The 21,572-nt window shown below is 45.9% G+C and overlaps 1 protein-coding gene across 1 annotated transcript in view; it reads left to right on the forward strand.

The window, feature by feature from the left end:
* Positions 1-12,265, forward strand: part of TIGAR (TP53 induced glycolysis regulatory phosphatase) — a 39,103-nt gene extending 26,838 nt beyond the window's left edge. Inside the window, exon 7 of the mRNA XM_050966454.1 lies at positions 12,141-12,265. Within this exon, the coding sequence (XP_050822411.1) occupies positions 12,141-12,169 (29 nt within the window). The 3' untranslated portion in view covers positions 12,170-12,265. The remainder of the gene's footprint in view (positions 1-12,140) is intronic.
* Positions 12,266-21,572: the final 9,307 nt, after the last annotated feature.

A 21,572-nucleotide genomic window follows, 5' to 3' on the forward strand; every position in this document is an offset into this window, starting at 1 on the left:
GACAAATCCAACCCAGATTGTAGAAAGGAGTGGGAGAGTGAGGGAGGATATATGCTAAGTGTGGGAGGGAAGGCAGTCAGGGTTGCAGATGACATCTAATTACTCCTGCAGCCATACTTGGACTACAGTTGAAAGGAATGTAAGCATTTTATTGTATATGAAGGGACAGGCCATAGCTTCCCAGGTGACTACCTTCCATACTATGGCCCTTATCCTGCAAACATCCACACATGCAAATAGCTTTACTTATGTGACTAGTCCCTTTGTCTTCATCGGGATTAAATGTGCATAAAGTTGAGCATGTTTATATGTATTTGCTGAATCAGGTCCAAGGAGAAGAAAGCAACTAGTGGATACAGCTTCAGCTGGTAGTAATGCCTATTAGTAAGGTTGCCTGAAACGTCCTATTATAAGACCTTGTTTTCAGTTGATTATAACTTTGCCAAACTTTACCTGTTCATGTAGAAATTTCCCATGCTGGGTGTCTGCCTCAGGCTGATTATTTTTTTCAGCAGAAACAGTCCTTCAGCAGTTTCTGAGAACAAGAGTAGGGAAAATATGTTGTCTTGCCCAGGTTTTAAAAAAAAAAAACACAAACCTTTCTGAGATGCTTTAGTGCCACCATGCTTTGGAATGGGGACTTGAAATTTGGCAGTGAGAGTAGGGGCACTGTCAGGGATGTGCCTTTTGCTATCTGCCCAAATTTGGCCAAGTTATTAGTCTTTGAAAAATTGTGGTGCCACACATGCTCAGTAGAGATTTGCTAGAGCTGCACAACTACATTCCCAGGAGATTGTGTGCATTGGGCATGCTCCAACCAGGAGCTGCAGGGGCCTGAGCAGGATTTTCCTTACAGCTGCAGCTCTGGGCTGCCATGAGCTGGCCTGGGCACCAGAATTGAGTGCAGGTACCCTGTTTCACCGGTGCTTTGAATGCCCACCCCTGCTAGTGCCTGGGTTGTCTGGAGAAGGAATCCACCTGATTAAAAGCAGGGGAGACAAGAATCCACCTGGATGAGGGAGGTGGCAAAAGTTGTTAGAAAAGGTGTTTTATCCATGATAGCATGAAGGCTTCCATGATAGACCCCAGACTGTGGCCTAGCAGAATTGGTGACAGTTTCTGTTAGACCTATTTTCAACCTGGCACATCTGGGGAGTCTCCCCCACCCCATTGCTTGAAAACATTTCTCGCCACATCCGGGTGAAGAGACCACTCATGACTGTAGAAAAACTTGCTGAGGCAATCTGCCAGTTCCTTTTGTGCTCCCAGAAGGTACTAGGCCTCGAGATTGAGTGAGTGGGCTATGCAAAATTTCCACAGTTAAATCACTTCCTGACAAAGGCGGGAAGAGCAAGCTCCTCCCTCCCTGTTGAGATAAAACATGGCAGCAGTGTTGTCCATGAAAACAAATGTCTGCTCGTAATGTGCAGTAGGAAGGCCTGACAAGCCAGGAGAATTTCTCTGAAATCTCTGTAAAAGCAGCAAAGAATCCTGTGGCACCTTATAGACTAACAGACGTTTTGGAGCATGAGCTTTCGTGGGTGAATACCCACTTCCTCAGATGCATGCATCTGAGGAAGTGGGTATTCACCCACGAAAGCTCATGCTCCAAAACGTCTGTTAGTCTATAAGGTGCCACAGGATTCTTTGCTGCTTTTACAGATTCAGACTAACATGGCTACCCTCTGATATCTGAGATCTCTGACATTGATGTGGAGGGAGTTCTTCTGAAGACCCAAGTCTTCAGTTTTGAGAGGCCCTAGGTGGGCTCCCCACCCTAGCGATGACATGTCTGAGATCAGAGTCATTGATGGTAGAGGCTGAATGAAGGGAAATGGGTCCATCTACCAATTGATGGAGACCAGGACCTGAGAAGGCACCGTCAGTACAGAGTCCAGATGGTGTCAATTTGGTGAGCAGACTGAAGGGCCCTGAGGCGCAGCCTTGCTTGCTGCACTACATATGTGCATGAGGCCATGTGGTCTAAAAACCTCAGACAAGTTCTGACTGTTGTTGATGGATGGCCCTTGAGGTGTGTTATTAGGGGCGTGATTATCTAAAACTGACCCTTTGGTAAGTAGGCTCTGGCTTGAGTGGAGTTGAACACAGCTCCAATAAACTCTATCCTCTGCATTGGAGTGAAGGTAGATATTTTTTTTCAGCTTCTATCAGGAGCCCTAGGGCCATGAACGTTGACTGGATGAGCCGAATTCTACCCAAGCCCTGTATTGGCCCTTGATTAGCCAGTTGGCTAGATAAGGGTAGACCTGTAACCCTAGTCTTCTCAGAAAGGCCACTACAGCCATACATTTTGTAAAGACCTGCAGGGCTGCAGACAGGCCAGTTGGTAGTGTGCATGGTCCATGATGAATCTGAGGAACTTTCTCTGACGTTGGAATATTGATATGTGGAAATAAGCGTCTCTTAAATTGAGGGCGGCGTATCAGTCCCCAGGATCCAGGGAAGGAATAATGGATACCAGGGTGACCATGTGAAAATTTACTTTCTTGAGGATAGCTGTTGAGGTGGTGTAGGTCTAGAATTGGTCTGAGGTCCCTCTTGGCTTTTGGGGTTAGGAAATAACAGGAGTAGAACCCCTTCCCTCTTAAATTCTGTGGAACCTCTTCCACAGTCCCACCCAAAGAAGAAATTGAAACTTCTGAGCCAAAAGTTCTTCATAAAAGGGGTCCCTGAAGAGGAACAGGGAGGGAGAGTGTGAAGGAGGGTGTACCTCACTTCCACTGTGCCCAACACTCGACATTCCATAGTGACACGGGGCCATGTACTAAGTGGGAGAGGCAATTTGAAAACAAGGAGGAAACAGGGTCTGTCGTCATGGGAACTAGTATGGCTGTCTCAACCAGCCCATCAAAAGGTCTGCTTAGAGCCCCTTGGCTGTCTGGGTGGGGCAGGCATTGGTGCTGAAGTAGAAGGGGGGGTGGTCTATGCCTAAACCCCCTGTCTCTTTTTCTCTGCAGATCCCGATGGACAGGCAGGGCAGAGAACTGAATGTGCTGTTGAGGTCTGTAATGCTTCCTTAAAGTCGCTGTTGTGTAAACCAAGGGACTTAGGAATCACCCTAGAGTCCTTTAACCTATGAAGCTTTGCATCAATCTGCTCTCAGAAGAGCAAAGCTCCTTCAAAGGGTATGTCCTGAATGGTTTGCTGGACCTCCTGCAAGAGTCCCAAGGACTGCAACCATGAACTCCAGTGTGTGGCTACTGCCAAATCAGCCGCATCCAACACAGCTTACAGCGAGGCCCTCACTACTGACTTGCAATTCTGAGCTGTAACCCCCTAGTAGAATACACTTTTCTAGCAAATAAGTTCAACATCTTGGAGTCCTTTGCTATTGGCGTTGCACCCTGATAACCCTGCCTTTCTCTTTCATTGGCCGTGGATACCACCAAGGATTCCAGGGGAGAGGGGATGAATTTGAACAATAACTCATAACCCTGGGCAGGAACAAAGTACTTCATTCAGACCTTTTTGATATGGGGGAGGAGGGAAAAGAAAAGGGGGGGGGTCTGTCATCAGGCTTTAACAGGGTCCATAATGGCCTCATTGAGGGGCAGGGCTACTTTTGCTGGTCCTGCAGCAGCTAAAATATCAACCAAGATGTGGGAGTACTCTCTTACTACCTCCATCTATATGCCTAGATTTAAGGCCACCCTTTTTAGCAGTTCTTAGAGTGCCTTATAGTCAACCAGGGGAGGCGACACATCCACTCCTGAAACAGCCTTGTAAGGGGAGGAGGAGGACACCAGCACCAGCTGCGGACATTCTTCCTCCTGTTGGGCTGGCTCTTGAAGTTCTGTGCCGGGCTTAATACCAGAGTCCAGATCAGCTGCTGCCAGATGGGGCATTGGTGCTCTGCATTGTGGTGCCACTAAATAGAAGCACCTAGAGTAAACTCCTGAAATTGGGAAAACCCCTAGAGGTTCCAAAAGGGCCACTGAGCAGACATAGGTCCCCTGTGGCAACTTGACCATGCACTCAATGGAATCCCTGTGCCTCGGTCCATGTAAGTATAGGAGAGTCCTGGGGAGTGGCAGGAACAATTCCTCGGGCGAGAGGAATAAGATCCAACCTCTAACTCAGAAGATGAAGAGTCTCTGTCCGGTGACCACGAAGGTGCGGTTCCCACCAGTACTGGAGACAAGTGCTGTGGTGAAGATGCCTGCACTGTGGCCATCATAACTGGTTTTCCTTTTGATGGTACCGAAGGGCCTAGTGCTGAAGATGGCCTGAAGCAACAGGCTCCATCCTGCCCAACGGCACCAATAGCACCAATTCTTGTACTGACGGAGATACTAGTACTAACTGCACTAGAAGGTCTCTGGCCACAGCAAACGCCTCCAGCATGGTCGGCACCAAGATAGCATTGGTACTGTGCTGTAACACAGATGGTTCATCCGATATTGGATTCAACAGTGCCTGCGTAGGTATTAACTTCTGCAGTACTGAAGCAAAGGAGTGGCCTGACTTAGGTTGCACTCTACTCTGGTCCCTATGCCTGGCCATCTTTGGTGCCGGAGATCAACTCTCAGCCAGTTATTTCATGTGCCTTTTCCTAAGTATTGAGGATGGTGAAGGGTGCTGAGACTCTAGTACAGTAGAAGGAGCACTCCTTGCTGACACCGAGACACTCTGGGCCATGTGACACTGGCCTGGCTCACCGGGAAATCTTAGTGCCACCTCCATGAACAAAAACTTCAGCCTGGCCTCCAAGTCCTTTTTTGTGCAAGGCTTAAAGTCCCTGCAGATCCGACCATGGTCCCCAACATGAGCTTCTCCCAGGCACTTTAGGCAATTTCAGTGTGGGTCACTCAGGGGCATAGCCTTATTGCAGGAGGCATAGGGCTTGAAGCCTCGTGACTGAGGCATGCTTCAGCACTGGATATTGAATGAAAACTCCGCTAACTCTCTAAGTTTAAAACTTTCTCTAAAACTGAGTAAACATACTAAAACTATGTACAGATCTGTAACCATGAAAACCATTGAGAGAGAGCTTGCCAAAGCAAGAATAGCAGTTCCAGTGACCATCAAGGGCAGTAAGAAGGAACTGAGGGGGCGTGGGGTTGGCTGGGGTCTTTCTACTGGCACTATGAGCATGCAGTGCCAGAGGGCGCTCAAGCCACCCCAACAGGTATCACTGAGGGAAAAAATTCTGGCAGCTGTGTTAGGTGTGTGCATGTACCGAGAGTGGAATGCACATGTGCAATCATGCAAAGAAGAACCTCCATTTCCAGGCTCTGAACCTATTTCCCCAGTACCTACAGGGTCAGCTCCCCTAGTCAGAAGAGGCAGACACTCATTGGACTCCAAAATTAGTGCTTATGTGTCACAGCTCAGAGACATTCAGCAGCCCCAGTGAAATGTCCATCTACCATGGTACCAGCTGCAGTCTAAGCATGGCCCATGTCAGAAGAATGCATAGCCCAGACTTGGTTGGGGTCCAGTGCCATATCAGTGACCTTTCTGGAACCCTTGAGCTTTCCCTCCTTATTCTAGATCATCCCCACTCATGTCACATCCCACTTCTTTAGCAGCACTTTGCAAGCACCAAAGTCAACCCATTCTTGGTTCCAGGCCCAGTTGCATGCGTGAGGCTGTTAGCTTTCAGGAGTCACCCCTGGAGGACCTGGAAGAGATTCAGCCTCACTAACCCTTGGCTTCCTCTTCTCCATTCCTCACTGAGGTGGTGATAGAGGCTGTGGCTCCACTTCTTGATGATTACAAAGTCCATCAAGAGTTGTTGAAGGGGTTGGCTGTGGCTCTGGCTATCCAACCAGAGAAGTAGCGGGTAGTCTTGAGATTGAGTGCACAATTTTTTTACACTTAGGAAAAGTGTAAGTAGTTCTTGTCTCTAGGCTGTGCCTCCCTGGGGATGTTACTCACCTTAAGGGTTCAGCAGAAGAAGCTCACTGGGGGTGAAATTCACTTCTGTGCAGAGAGTCAGCACAAGTCCTGTGCCCCCCTTAAATCTTCAAAATAGGGCTTAAGTGGGACTGCATAGACCTTTTGGCTAGACCTGAGCACAGGGCCATTTCACCCTGAGCAATGAATCCAGAAAGATGAAAAAACTGAGGCCTAAATACAACTAATATTTTTACAATTTCTTGTTGTGTAAAAATAGCTCTACGCTCTTCCAAAACCAATCACTTCTTACCTAGCTTTGCCCAGCCCAGTCCCAGACTCTTGTTTGGAAGACAAGGCAAGGTGGAATAGTTCATAGGACTCAGGAAGAATCCTTCTCAGAGGGTCATAACTGCTGGCCACAGGGTTTTTTGTACCATCCTCTGTATCATCTGATTCTGGCCACTGTCAGAGACAAGATACTGGATTAGATGAGGACTACTGGTCTGATTCAATATGGCAATTCCTATCTTCCTATATTGTGAGTACACCAATTAACACAAGCCAGTAAATTTAGCCCTCTCTATGCTATCTAATGCTACAGCCCATCTGTGCCTTTAGAATGTTCCTATCCTCCCAGTCTCTGAGTGCTATAGTCGACATTCCAACCTGGTCTCATGCTTCACAGGCAAATGCACCAGACTTGTAAAAATAAAGCTTCATTCATCCGTGTGGGAATCATGAGAATTTAAGTGAAACAGGTGCAGAAGATACTCTGTCTTGCTGTTTCAGCATAAATCATCCATGTCGGCCCCTTCCCTCCTCACATAAGCAGGGACTTTCCATGAGGGTCCATTATCTCCAAAAAAGGAGATCAGAGACATTCAGCAATCAGGCTGAAAATCTATATATTTTTAAAGTTCTCTAATGTGCAAGATATGGGAATCTATGAAGGAAGAACTGGATGGGGCAGCTGGCTGCAAACAAAGTTGATGGAGAGGGAAGAACAGACGAAAGAGTGGTTGCTTGGATCAGCACAATGTTTGGTAACTGTTTAGCGGATGTGTAGGTGTCTGGGTGTTAGGTAGGGGCAGGGGGGCTGCCGATTTCTCATTGTGCCTAAGGCAGTGAAGAGCCAATGCTACCAAGTAGCAGCCAATTTTCTAACAATCTTCAGAGCATCCCTCCTCAGGAAAAATCTGTGGTGAGAGGTTGGGGCAGAATTCAATGAAGTTCACTTTGCAGAAATCCACTGGCTCTGAGTTTCATGTATGCACTATCACTACTGTTAAGTATTGCTGTACATGGCAAAGTAAAGGATAAGCTAGGTCTGGCTTGTTGATTAAGGACCTGAAGCTGCAAGGCGTCCTTCACCTATTGAAATCAAAGGGAGTTCTATGTACGGGTGGCTTGCAGAATCATGACCCGAGTGATGCAGACAATGAAGTGGCTTGCATTTGGCATGGGACAAAGTCCAACAACAAACAGAAGAATGCCTATTCCCTGAAGCTGCCTCCTTAGGCTGTGACTTTATGGCAGTGATAATTAAATGTGATGATGCTGAAGAAGACAATGTCACTGGAAGGGCAGATGCTAAATGAGGTGGAAAGATAAACTGAGGAGTCAGACATCTGTGATTTCAAAACCCGGTGAAGGTGATAGAAGCAGCCCAGTATATTTCACTGTGTTGCAAATGTCTGACATATTTATTAGTTGCAAAACTGCAGTTTTGATCCTGTCCTCCTTACTCAGGCAAAACTGTCACTCACATCTCAGCTCAAAATACCAACTTTCCCCAATTTATTTTCCCAAGACTTGCATCTTGTTTCAATACAAAACTGAAAGTTGGCCCAGGTTCCTTCCCATACTTGCTATCTACCTAGGAATTTACACTACGGTAGCTCAGCAGTTAGGCCTAGGATCACACACTAGTATTTTCACTCAAATATTGGTCACTAGTCTTTAGAGAAGCCAGGGTACCAGAGGCATGTGTGGATAAGTGCTCCTTCCCTGGACTTGAACTGGAGCCTGAGTGGAGACAGAAGCTCTTCCCATTGGTTACCTATATCAAAGGCCCTTCCATCAGCTGCAGCAAGAGCCTATATGGCCTTCCACTCTTGATGTTACATACGTGTGTCTTCATTCTGCCCTCTATGCCCTATGTGTTGTCATGCCTGGCTTGTGCCCTTCTGCTTCTTCCCTTCTTCCATTTTCCTTCCAGTTGCTTGCACCCTTCCCTTACCACCACCTCCTCCTCCTTGCTCCCGTCCTGCCCAAACCCCTCTTTGTATCATGTGCACCTATCCCCGTTTTCTATCATACAAATGCAACTTAAAATACCATTAAACCTTTAATGAAAAATCCCCCACAGCCAGAAAACACAGCCTTCGGCAGAACCTCAAGTCATCAAATTATCTTCTCTTTGTGTCTCTCATCCCTTCCACGCCCTTCCACTCTCTCTGGGTTTTGCCTTCCTTTGTCCTGATTTATATGGTAGAGACTGGAGCCATCCATTCCAGGGACTCTCCCCTGCTTCACTCCTTGTGTCGCCATTTACACCTGTGTAATGTGCATGTAAAATGCTAGCAATTCCAAATTCTCCAATCTTCCACACTGGTGTTATTATTTACACTTGCTTTACTCAGGCATGAATGATGACCCAAAGTGCAAGGCAGGGGAAAATTAGGCCCTACTTGCCTTGGAAGCACCTAATGTACTTTTGGGTGTGTAACAGGATGGAGTGCCCTGTGGGCTGCAGAGTCTGGAGCTACGCTAATCTGATTGCACAATGAGCGCCACCTGAGGGGAATCAGGAACATTCCCCATAAAGAGCCAAAAGTGACTCCAATGATTAGAATGAGAGGCAGGTTTGAGTGGTGATAAAGGCCAGCTGGTGAAAGGGCTGGAGAGAGACCCTGGCAAGAGGAGGGAAAGGTCAGAGCGTAAGGAAAGCTCTTCAGGCAGGAAGGCCTGGGAGAGAACCTGATTAAACAGGGAAGAGACAGAGACCCAGAGGAGAACTTAAGAGGCTGGGCAGGTAGTGGCCTAGGGATAATTGCATCACAGGGAAAAGAGCAGACTTAGCTGTTGAGTACAAGGCCCTGGGCCGAAATCCAGCGTAGGGGTTATTAACCCTAGCAAGGGAGCTTCAGGCTGAGCTGAAGACAGGCTGAAGAAGAGCCTCAGAGCAGAGGAAGGATTTTTTTAGTTTATATTTAAAGACATTTTGGGGACTTTCAGGTTAGGCAATTGACTCCGGAAGGGGTGGACTTAAGATGGTGACCCGACCAAAGGACTGAGGCTCTGTAAGAACTGGAGGAGCAACTGTCAGTAGGGGACACTAGTCTAGCGAGAGAGCTGCTACTCCATGCCTGGCCATGAGGAGGTACTTAGTGGTGAGTGATCTCTTTTACAGGGTGCTATGGAATAACAAGGAACAATATAGGAAGTAGGGTTGCCAACTTTCTAATAGCACAAAACTGAACACCCCTGCCCTGCCCCGCACCTTCCCCAAGGCCCTGCCTTTTCTCCCAGGCCCCACCCCCGCTTGCTCCATCCCCCGTCCCTCCATCACTCACTCACCCCCACCCTCATTTTCATGGAGCTGGGGCAGAGGGTAGGGGTGCAGGGGGGGGAATGGACTCCGGCTGGGAGTGAGGGCTCTGCAGTGGGCCCAGGGATGAGGAGTTTGGGGTGCAGGAGAGAGCTTCAGGCTGGGACAGGGGGGTGGGGTGCATGGGGGGCTGAGGGATCCATCTGGGGGTGTGGGCTGTGGAGTGGGGCTGAGGATGAGGGGTTTGGGATATAGGAGGGGGCTCTGGGCTGGGGCACGGGGGTAGGGTGTTGGGTGCTGTGGGAGGGGACTCCAGGCTGGGGCATGGGGTTGAGATGTGGGAGAGGGTTTGGGGTGCAAGGTCCCAGTGGCGCTTACCACATCTCCCAGGAGGCGGGTGCCAGGCCCCTGCAATCTCTAGACACATGGGTAGCCAGGGAGGCTCTGTGCGCTGCACTCGCCCCAAGGGCCAGCTCTGTAGCTCCCATTGACCGGGAATTGTGACCAATGAGAGCTGCAGAAGCAGGCAGGGAGGCTCCACATGCTGCCCTCATGCCTGCAGGTACCACACCCACAGCACAGCCAATGGGAGCTGTGGAGCCAACCCTTGGGGCGGGGACAGCACATGGAGCCTCCCTGGCTGCCCATGCGTTTAGAGGCTGCAGGGACCTGGCACCCACTTCCAGGAGCCGCACCAAGCTAGGACAGGCAGGGAACCTGCCTTAGCCCCAGTCCCCCGCTGTGCAGCCAATTGGACTTCTAGTGGGCTGATCGGCAGTGCTGAATGGAGCCGCTAGGTTCCCTTTTCGACCAGACATTCTGGCTGAAAACCGTATGCCTGGCAACCCTAAGAAGGAACCTGTGAATGAACCTGGGCTATTTCAAGCTTGTAATGAGAACCCAGACCAGATGAGTTTGACCTGATTTGTGTCTACAGAACAAAAATGTATGTAAGCCATACATGTAAGACATAGGCTGGTGGTGGTGTTGAGTTGGTAACTTCAGGTATATGCACTCTATGTATATAATTAGCATGTAGCTACTCATGTACAGCTAACATGAAAATGGCCCCTTTCACATATCAGAGCTCACTTGTATAAACTATGTCTTAAGAGGGGTGTGATGTACATGAAAGTCAAAAGAAGCATTATTCAGATGCATTAAACAAACTAGGCCTGATTTTCCTCTCCCATTATTCTCTCCTTTGAAGTCATAGTCATGCGTGAAAAGAAAATCTGTAAAATCAAACTCACATAGCAATATTGTAACAAATTTTATTGTTATGGGGATCTCAGGAAGCAACAGTGAACAGTCTGAACAATTCCATGTAGGAGGGTGTCAGAGACTTAGATGATAGCTGTGCTAAGTTTTTCTATGAGCAACTTCACAGCTGGGCTTTGCTGTGAGCTGGAATGGCTAGTGGAAAGCAAGTGTAAAATACAGAATCAACAATTGATTCTATGAAGGTGGACTAGTGAATGTAAGACTGAGAGCATGAGGCCAAAAAGAAATTTGAGACCCTTTTGTGTGATTAGTTTTGGGAGGGGAATATGGACAGAGATAATAGAGGAAAAGAACTTTACAGACCCAGCTGTGGAGGGGATCACATGAAAAGTTGACAGGCAGATTGTAATGTGCTGGCTGATGTTTATGTGCAACCCTGCCCTCTGCTGGACAGACTCAATCTTGTGAAGTATTTGTGTTTCTAGTCCCATTAGAGGCTATGCAGTAGGGCAGTGGTTCTCAAACTTTTTGTATTGGTGACCTCGTTCACACAGCAAGCCTCTGAGTGAAACCCTTGCCTGCCCCCTATAAATTACAAACACACTTTTTTATCTTTAACACTATTTTAAATGCAAAATTTATATTGTTTAAAATGAATTTACCTTTTCTCACCACTTTTAAATTAAGACTAGAACACATTTTAATCAAATTATTGTTAAAAATAACTTTTTTCTGCTTATAAATAGTTACTGTTAAGTAGAATTTAATTATTGTCAAGTATTAAAATAAATCATTGCAGCCAGAAAAAAATCAGTGAGATGGATGATGCTGTTCATTTGGCACAAGAAGTTTTATTCTTGGCCTTGTGTTAGAAAGGGTGCATCTGATGATGTCCTTCACATCAAGCTGGTTTCAGGATTTCATCTTTATTGTGGGAAGGCTGAAGAACCCACTCTTGCATTTATGGGTAGTGGGAAATAGCAGAAGGACTTTCTGAGCCATTTCAGACACTTACAACTGAACACCGGAGCTAGTTTGGAGGCAGCTGTGTGAGTTTTGCTTTTGCTCCATCATTGATCATGTTGACAAACTGTTCCTGTACATGAATATCTTCAGCAGGTAACTGCTCAGCTGTCACACTGAAAGGATTCTTTACCGGAGAATGAAGTGTTTCTGGTAGCACTGGGAAATAGTGTGAGAGCTCTTAATGAAGGGTTCTCTGATGTTCACTGATAGCTGAATTGAGAGCACTATCAATGTTGACTTCCTCCTCTCCGCTGAATGAGGAAAGTGTTGGAAACATGCCATATCTGTGTCCAACTTACAGCACCACAGATCCAACTTCAATTGGAAGGTTCTGATTTTATTAGGACTATCAGTGCTAAATGCTAAATGTTTTCCCTGAAGTGACAGGTTGAGGTCATTAAGCCTATCAAAGATCAAGCAGAGAAGCTATTTTCTTGTCACTGAACTTTTTGTTAAGCTCTTGTTTCTCTTTTTGCAGGAAAAACTCTATCTCTTCACGAAGTATAAAAACACACTTGAGTGCACATCCCCTAGAAAGCCATTAGTGTGGAAAAGCAGAACTTTGTATTCACGATCCATTTTGTTGCAGAGCACTCGAAAGAGACTATTCATAACATATGCCTTAATGAAGTTCACTGCTCGTATAACAGCATCTACTACATCATTAAGGTACATTGACAATGTACTTTACAGTTAGGACTTGATGATGGATTCCACAATGAGTGACAATCACATTAGGTGACACACACTTTACCTTCTTCTGAAAGCCAGACCGTGCACCCATCATGGTTGGAGCACCATCAGTACATATATCACAAACATTTTTCCACTTAATGCCATTGCTTTTGAAAAAGGCATTCATCTTATTGAAAATGTTCTGTGCTGTTATGGTTGTTTTTAAGTTGTTCACAGAATAAGAATTCATCCTTAACATCCCCGGCATTAACGTACTGTATGAACTATCAATTGTGCACAGTTAGTAACATCAGTAGTTTCATCAAGTTGCTGGCTGAACATGCTAAAAGCAGAATGTTTAACTTCATGCACAGCTTGTTCTTTGATATCTTCAGACATCTCACATATCCTGCATTTCACAGTATCATTCAACATAGAAAACATATTAAGCTTTTTGGCAGTATCATTGCCAAACATAAGCGACACAATATCTTTGCAAGCTGGCAGAACACGCTTCTCACCTATCATATGTGGGTTCTTGGCATGAGTGATTCGTAGAGACACAACATAAGAGGTTTCCACAGCTGAGGACATTTGCTGTCAGAAACTTCCACCTGCATGAAGCCTGGCTTTCTTGGCCATTTCTTCTCTACGTTTGAAAAAATCCACGTTTTGATTTTTATGCTCAGGATGTCTAGTTTCAAGATGTCGCTGCAGTTTGCATGGTTTCATTGGTTCAGCAGACAAAACTTCGCAGCAAATGATGCATTGTGGATTTTCAATAACTGAGGTAATGATGCTGGTAAAACTAGGTTTAATGTAAGATTCAAGGTACTTTAGCTTTTTAGCAATAGAGGTGGCCATTATTTTCAGGAGAAAATATGCACCTGTGTGTCTGACTGTTACATTATAAATTACGTTATCTCCCCCCAATCTCAGTGTTCTGATTAGTTGCGTTTAATGTATCTCTTCAGCTGCTGAACAATCAAGCCCTCTTGTATTGTCTCAGTCCCAGGGTCGGCCTTAGGGAAAATGGCACTCTGGGTGAACTTCTATTTTGGAGTCCTTTGGAGGCAGAGCAGGGCTGGGGTGGAGCTGGGCAGGCTGAACTGAGGCTGACAGCATGGAACCCCCATGTAATCACCTTGCGACCCCCTGAGGGGTCACAACCCCCAGTTTGAGAACCCCGGCACTAGTGTAAACCCTTTGTCACTGAGAACTAATGGAATTTCTCCTGGTAGCTCAAGTGATGGAGGTTTGTCTGTTTTGGAGAGAAAGTTCTTTAGTTCTCCATCCTATTTTGTGTGTGTGCGCGCACTTTGGCTGTTTGACTATCATGCCTTGCCAGAACACCTATTACTGCACAAATATGCCCACAAACAGTTACTGCAGTGGCTTCTCATCTGAATCACTTACCGTGCGATTCTCAGCCCCTCAAAAGGAGGGATTTATTGCAGATTCCCTATCTTGGTGACAGAATGCTCTCTCTGCAAAATACTCAGTGGTTGGAAGGCAGATAAGTTTTCCCTTCTCTTGCCAAGCCAAACCAACTGAAAAATGTGTCTGGCACTATTAGGTATATGAGATAGTTAAATGCTCCCCAGCCCCTCAGCCCTCTATAGCTATCTGTCAGCAGTGTAGGCCTAATCATTTTGTTGCCATAGGTAAGCTGCTGTACAGGTGTGTGGAATATTGTGTGTGTCCGCTTCCTATATTTGCCAATTGATAGAGTTAGCTTAATGCCAAGATATTTAAAATCTATTAAGTAGTGTGTTTTTATTAAACATTTAATACAGTATATTCCCTGTTTTCCTTCCATTTTTTTCTCCTTTGCTCTATTCTCTTCTCCCCTTGGGTCTTGCCTGCTTTCTCTCTCACTTTCACCAGGGATCACTTTCTTTATTCCCATACCTGTCACTTATGCCATCTGCAATCTTTGCACTCCGTAACAAACTTGCTCTTCCACTCTGTCCCATTCTCTTCTGCTTAACGCTCCATCTCGCCTGCTCACTCCTATTGAATAGTGCAGCAGAGCTGGGTGACGTGATTCAGAATCACTGGGCATCCCTGGGTCTATGTGACTGCTGTTGTCCAGGAATCTCCCCTAACCCATCAATTCCAGTGGAAGGGTGAAGGGTTCTCCTCTGCACAAACCAGGGGAAGTGGGAAGCAGCTGGGTGTTTTTTCCGACCCCACCTCCCAGTCAGCGGGGGAGTAGCAGTGAATTACTAGGTCTCTATAGTTGTTCTAAACCTACATGAAGAAATTTGTCAGATGTTTCCCCAAGTAAGCTGAGGGATCTGGGTAGCTGCCAGAGGCTCGTGTTCACATTCTGATGGATTTAAAGTCATTTTTGAAGTAGAAAAAGGCAGGGGAAAATAACCTTAAAACTGCAGAACATACAGAAAACCCTCCATCTCATCCCAGAGCCTCAGCTTAGCTGGAAAATTGCCCCTGAAAGTGTTATCCTTTGTCTCCATGGCTCCTTTTTATGGCCCCTCACCCATATGGCTGCTTCCTTCCTTATTACCCCTCCACTTCCTCCCTCTCTCTCCTCCCTCCCCTCCGTGGCTGCTTCCCCTTCTGCCTCATTTCCCCTCCCTGCCCCATGGCTCCTTCACTCTCCACTCCTGGCTTCTTCACTTTTCTGGCATATGCCTCTGCTTTTGAGTGCCTCCAGTTTTTGGATGCTTGGCCTGAGACACTGAGGGCCAGACTTTCTGAGGGGCTGAGCACTGCAGCTCTCATTGACATCTGCTGGAGGTGTGGGCGCTCTGTGCGTTCAGAAAGCTGAGGGGAAAAAAGAAGTTGTTCACCAAGGCAACACTATTTAATCAACCAAAGTATCCAGAGTTTACTGCCAACAATATGAATTTCAGTAGACTACATTTAAGAAGGGGTGGGGAAGCAAATGCCAGCAAACTAGTGATGTCTTCCCTTTGCCCTTCTAGAATCCTTCCTAGGTGATTGTTGCTAGTATTCGTGGAGACCTAGGGGTACATCTACACTACAAGATTATTCCAATTTTACATAAACCGGTTTTGTAAAACAGATTGTATAAAATCGAGTGCACGCGGCCACACAAAGCACAATAATTCGGCCGTGTGCGTCCATGTACCGAGGCTAGCATCGATTTCTGGAGCGTTGCACTGTGGGTAGCTATCCTATAGTTTCCGCAGTCTCCCCGCCCATTGGAATTCTGGGTTGAGATCCCAATGCATGATGGGGCAAAAACAGTGTCGCGGGTGATTCTGAGTAAATGTCGTCACTCATTTCTTCCTCCGTGAAAGCAACGGCAGACAATCATTTCGTGCCCTTTTTCCCTGGATTGCCCTGGCAGACGCCATAGCATGGCAACCATGGAGCCTGTTTTGCCTTTTGTCACTGTCACCATATGTGTACTGGATGCTGCTGACAGAGACGGTACTGCAGCGCTACACAGCAGCATTCATTTGCCTTTGCAAGGTAGCAGAGACGGTTACCATTCCTATTGTACCGTCTGCCATGCCATTGTAAATTGGCAATGAGATGACGGTTATCAGTTGTTCTGTACCGTCTGCTGCTGTCATGGGTGCTCCTGGCTGGCCTTTGTTGAGGTCGGCCAGGGGCACAAAGACAAAAATGGGAATGACTCCCCCAGGTCATTCCCTCCTTTATGTTTTATCTAAAAATAGAGTCAGTCCTGCCTAGAATATGGGGCAAGTGTACTAGAGAACCAGTGTACCAGAGAACCAGAGAGCACAGCTGCTCCGTGTCAGATCCCGCAGAAATGATGAGCTGCATGCCATTCTAGGGAGTGCCCCTGCAACAACCCCACCCGTTGCTTCCCTCCTCTCCCAACCCTCCTGGGCTACCGTTGCAGTGTCCCCTCATTTGTGTGATGAAGTAATTAAAGAATGCAGGAATAAGAAACACTGACTTTTTAGTAAGATTAAATGAGAGGGAGGCAGCCCTCAGTTGCTATGATGAAGACGGTTACCAGCCGTTCTGTGCCATCTGCCAGGAATGATCGAGAGTCATTCCTATTTTTACCGAGGCGCCCTTGGCTGACCTCACTGAGGCCAGCCTGGAGCACTCACAGGATGATGAGGACCCTATCAGTCATTTTGTACTGTACCATCTGCCGGAGGGGAGGGGAGAGGATGCTGCTGTTCAGTGCCGCAGCACCGCGTCTACCAACAGCATGCAATAGACATACGGTGATGTTGAAAAAAGTCAAGAAACAATTTTTTTCCTTTTTCTTTCCCGAGGGGATGTGTGTGAATTGACGAGATATACCCTGAACCACCCCGGACAATGTGTTTGACCCTACAGGCATTGGGAACTCAGCCAAGAATGCAAATGCTTTTTGGAGACTGCGGGGACTGTGGGATAGCTGGAGTCCTCAGTACCCCCTCCCTCTCTCCATGAGCATCCATTTGATTCTTTGGCTTTCTGTTACGCTTGTCACGCAGCACTGTGTTGCGTCCTGCTGTGGCCTCTATCTATCATAGCCTGGAGATTTTTTTCAAATGCTTTGTCATTTCGTCTTCTGTAACGTCGCTGTGATAGAACAGATTTGTCTCCCCATACAGCGATCAGATCCAGTATCTCCTGTATGGTCCATGCTGGAGCTCTTTTTTGATTTGGGACTGCATCGCCACCCGTGCTGATCAGAGCTCCATGCTGGGCAAACAGGAAATGAAATTCAAAAGTTCACGGGGCTTTTCCTGTCTACCTGGCCAGTGCATCCGAGTTCAGATTGCTGTCCAGAGCGGTCACAATGGTGCACTGTGGGATACTGCCTGGAGGCCAATACCATCGATTTGCGGCCACACTAAACCTAATCCGACATGGCAATACTGATTTCAGCGCTACTCCTCTCATTGGGGAGGAGTACAGAAACCGGTTTAAAGAGCCCTTTATATCGATATAAAGGGCCTCGTTGTGTGGACAGATACAGGGTTAAATCAGTTTAACACTGCTAAATTTGGTTTAAACGTGTAGAGTAAACCAGGCCTGAGTCTCTCTTGCCCTGCACCTTGTGTACTCACTTACACCAGTGCAGAGTGGATGGATAGCAGTCATGCTGACTTGGTAACATTTTACAGCCACTTTGCACTGGTATAAATGCCTGTGCAAGATACAGGGCAATGGAGAACCAGGAGGAATAAGCTGTTCGTCTCCAAGCAGACTGCTGGCAAACTGACACCATCTCTCCTGCTTTTCTGCTCCTTCCAATTTAGCAAGTAATCAAGGAACTTGGGAAAGTGAACACAAGAACTTTGTTAATTTCTCCTTTTAATTTTTCCATTCAATAATGCAAGGTGGCAAGAAGCCAGCACCCAGGGGCAGATGGAAAGGATGCCCTAGTGGCTGGGGAGCTAAGCTGAGACCCAAGTTCAATGTCCAGCTATGCTGTATGCTTCCTGTGTGACCCTGGATATGTCACTTTGTCTCTGTGCCTCAGTTCCTCATCTGTAAAATGGGGATCATAGCACTGCTCTGCCTCACTGTGGTGTTGTGAGGATACAAACATTTCAGATTGTCAGGCACTCAGATACTGTGCTAATGAGGACTCAATAAGATCTAAAATAAATAGTTTCCCCTGTTGATTTGTATCACAGACGAGTGTAGAAGTGTGTGCCTCACAGCTAGACTCTGACTTTTTTGCCCTTTCCCATGTTCCTTTCAGTAGGACATGAGCTCTGTGCTAACTGTTCAGCTCAAGCTATTTTATTGGCAGATGTTACCCATAAATGTCATGGGCTTGATACTCCCATTTGTTGCTCCAATTTGCACACCATCTCCACACCTAATAGAGTTAAATGTACTCTTCATTTAATAAAGAACAAAGTAGGCCCGGCTCTACCCCATCTTGCTATTTGAATACTATACATAACTCTTAAAATTCCATTCTGTAACTAGCTGTTTACAAACAGACACATCTAAGACAAAATAGCTGCGTGGTCTTAAACTACATTTCCCAGAATACCTCTGGTCTAGGGTCAGGGGTCACACCCCCTTCTCAGGGATAAAGGCTTCAGTCTAACATGTGCATTACTTTACAGGGGATGCCTGTTGCAAGGAGAGCACCTGAGGCAGCAGCATAGTTCCAGCTCTCACTGATCGTTCTATGGCATAATCAGACATACAGTTCCCTTTGACAACATCATGCTAAAGTAGCTCTTTGATGATCTGCCCATAGTTTGGGTTACTCCATAGAAATAACTCCTTTCATAACACCTCACCAATCCATAAAAGTACAGGCTTTTCAAGTATCTCTCCATGTTCAGTGTATTCCCGGCCTCAGATTAAGATCTATAAGTTTCACATCACACCAAAACAAGAGAGAGAAATTGCTGACCAGGGAAAGGAAAAAAATAAAACCACACCTGTCCATTTCTCTGTCCTTCTCTTGGGCTCTCACTCCAGCTACCTCTTCCAGGCTTTAGTTCCCCAGCCCATGAGAGACTGTCTCTCTTTTTTTAATCAGGGGGTGAGTGGCAGGAGCAGTTACATAAGTGCTGCAACGCTGCAGCTCTAGCAGTTTTCTCTCCTGTCCATGCACTGTACCTATCACTTGGTGTGCAGAGTGTAAGCTGGGGATGTGGGGGTGGGAAGGAGCAGCGGGAAGGTGCACTTTAGGTCCAAAGACTGCCTGCCTTTTTGGAGCTCCCTGCTAGCTCTTGGCTGGGTTGCTTGAGGCAGGGCCAAGGAGACTGAGACAGCCTTATGGACAATCTGGCCCTGGGATCATCTCAGAGGAGGGTATGTGGGTTATTGAATCTCCATGAGCTGTTATCAATGCTTGGCTATTCTGTAAAGAATTACAATGGGTTTTATGATGTGGATACATATCCCATGGGAACTGGGCTAGGAACTCCCAATTCATTTCACGTAGGCCAGTGGTAGCAAGAGTGAGACCTGAGATCAGGGGAGCTGGAACAATTTGTATAGTGGGGATGCTGAGAGCCATTGAACCAAACTGTAAACCCTGTATGTGATGGAAACCACTTCAAGCCAGGGGGTGCTGCACCCCTAGTTCTCGCACCTATGCTTGAGGTGTTTGGATCCGTGGCTATTGCATGTATGGCAGCTGCTACGTATAGATTTGTTTATCCCTTGGGAAACATACCTCTGATTCTTATGAAAGCAGAAGTCTGAAGAAAAGGCAATAGCTGTCATTTGAGAAAAAAGGTTTATTGGAATTTTTGTAAAAGGAAACCGTTTTTGAATACATTATAAATATTTTGCCACGTGTGTAACTGTTCAAATAAATAAATAAATACTGCAATATAAACAAGTAGTTTCTTCTTAAAAGCTGGTGATGGCCAGCACCTCCTTCAAACAACAAACTGTCAAATCCCACTTCAGTTCTGTATGGTTAAATATATGCTTTGATGTAAAAGCCATTCTACGTTTCATGACCATTGGTGGAGAATAATTTATTAAAACAACCCCTTTTTTCTCCATCCCAAATAACACCCCACCATTTCTTGTGTGTATGGTTCTAGTGTAGCATTACACAAGGGTGGAGTCCTGCAGCCCTTACTTACATGAGTCCTTACACTCATTAACTCAAGTCCTGGAGACTCCCTTGTAGTCATTGGAGCTAAGACAATTTACACAGCTAAACATCTGCCCCATTAAGTTCAGCAGGATTACTCATGTGACTATGGGCTGCAGTATCTGCCTTTAATTTAGATTATGGACCTCATTCTCTCCTCATGTATGCTGGTTTAATCAGGAGTAACTCCATTAAAGCAAATGGGATTACATTGATATAAGAGGAGAACTGGGCCCTATGAGAATATACATTTATTCTTAATGCTCAGCTTTAAATCCAGCATAAATCACTAAGGGCGAATGATTTTTTCCTTTTGGCTCTCGCAAGTGTTTGTTCCACTTTAAGGTTCTGGAAAAGCACCAATGTGCACGTAGTCTTTGTCTCATAACTACTATTGCAGTCCAGAGTTCTCTGGGAGCAAAGTCCAATCAGAAAGGTACAGGAATCAAGTGGAATTATTAAAAAGATAATATATAAATAGTCATACCTGACCATTGTACAGACAGCATGGGAGAGAGTCCTGCTAAAACTTAGATGGTAAGAACCTCTCCAACATCCTTTTAGACTTGAGTTTACCTTTTAAAGCTAAATTATATTTATAGTGGATTTAAAGAATTGTCCTAGTCTTGGTACACTGGACCTGATTCTGCTCTCATGTCACTGGTCTAAATCTGGAGTAATTCCACTGAAATCAGTAGACTTACACAGAGGTAAAACTATTGAGAGAACAGAAACAGGCCCAATGTCCATTCCAGCTCAAACTTTGATGGTAAAGGTATGTAAGAAAGAGAAAGCTAATTTAAAAGACAGCAGCGGGACAGATCCTGTGCTCATTTGTAAATCCAGAGCAATTCCACTGAAAGCAGTGGTCCTGATTCTGATACCACTTGACTGGTGTAACTCCATTGCTTCAGTGGAGTTAAATTCTGTTTCTCACAGTTGTGATTTCAGAATCAGGCCTGCTATACCTTATAGATGTCCCTATAGTCTAGACTATTATACAGTTATTAGGATGTCAAAGGGCTATTAAATGCATTTAATAAATATAGTATGCAGATAAATCTGCATCTGGAGGAGAAAATGCACAAATAAAAACACATTAAACATCCATTACATTAGACTCTTCTGCAGAGCACTTTGGGCCTGATTCTGATCTCTCTCTGGTGTAAATCAGGAGTAATTCCAAAGCAGTCACATGGACTTAAAACCCATGTAAGTGAGATCAGAATCAGGTCCAGTAAGAATGATGAGATGGGAAAATAGCTATATGTAGACACTGGGCCAGATCCTCACTGATGCAAACTGGTTTAGCTCTGTTGAAGTCAGTGGAGCTATACCAAAGATCTGACCTTTAATCTATAATGAAAAGCACTGCACTGCAGTTCCTCTCAAGCAAAGGCCCTTCCAAAGCCAGAAAACAAGCTTCTGATGATGAGCACTAGCAAGATTGCTGATCTTTTGAGGACTCCATTCTGATTTCCTTATACCTCATTTCTGAAGTGTTCATTGTGGCTGGAGTAGCAACAGGAAAACAAAGCGAGGCTTGGAGTCAATGTTCTTATCTCATGGATTCCTTTAAATTTAAAGATGCAGGGTCAGATTCATCCCTGCTATAAGAGTCAGTTTATTTATATCATGGATTAATCTGGCCTGAGAAACTTCCTGAAACACTCCTGTATTTTAGCA

Source organism: Gopherus flavomarginatus, chromosome 1, assembly GCF_025201925.1.
Source record: "Gopherus flavomarginatus isolate rGopFla2 chromosome 1, rGopFla2.mat.asm, whole genome shotgun sequence".
Taxonomy (NCBI): domain Eukaryota; kingdom Metazoa; phylum Chordata; order Testudines; family Testudinidae; genus Gopherus; species Gopherus flavomarginatus.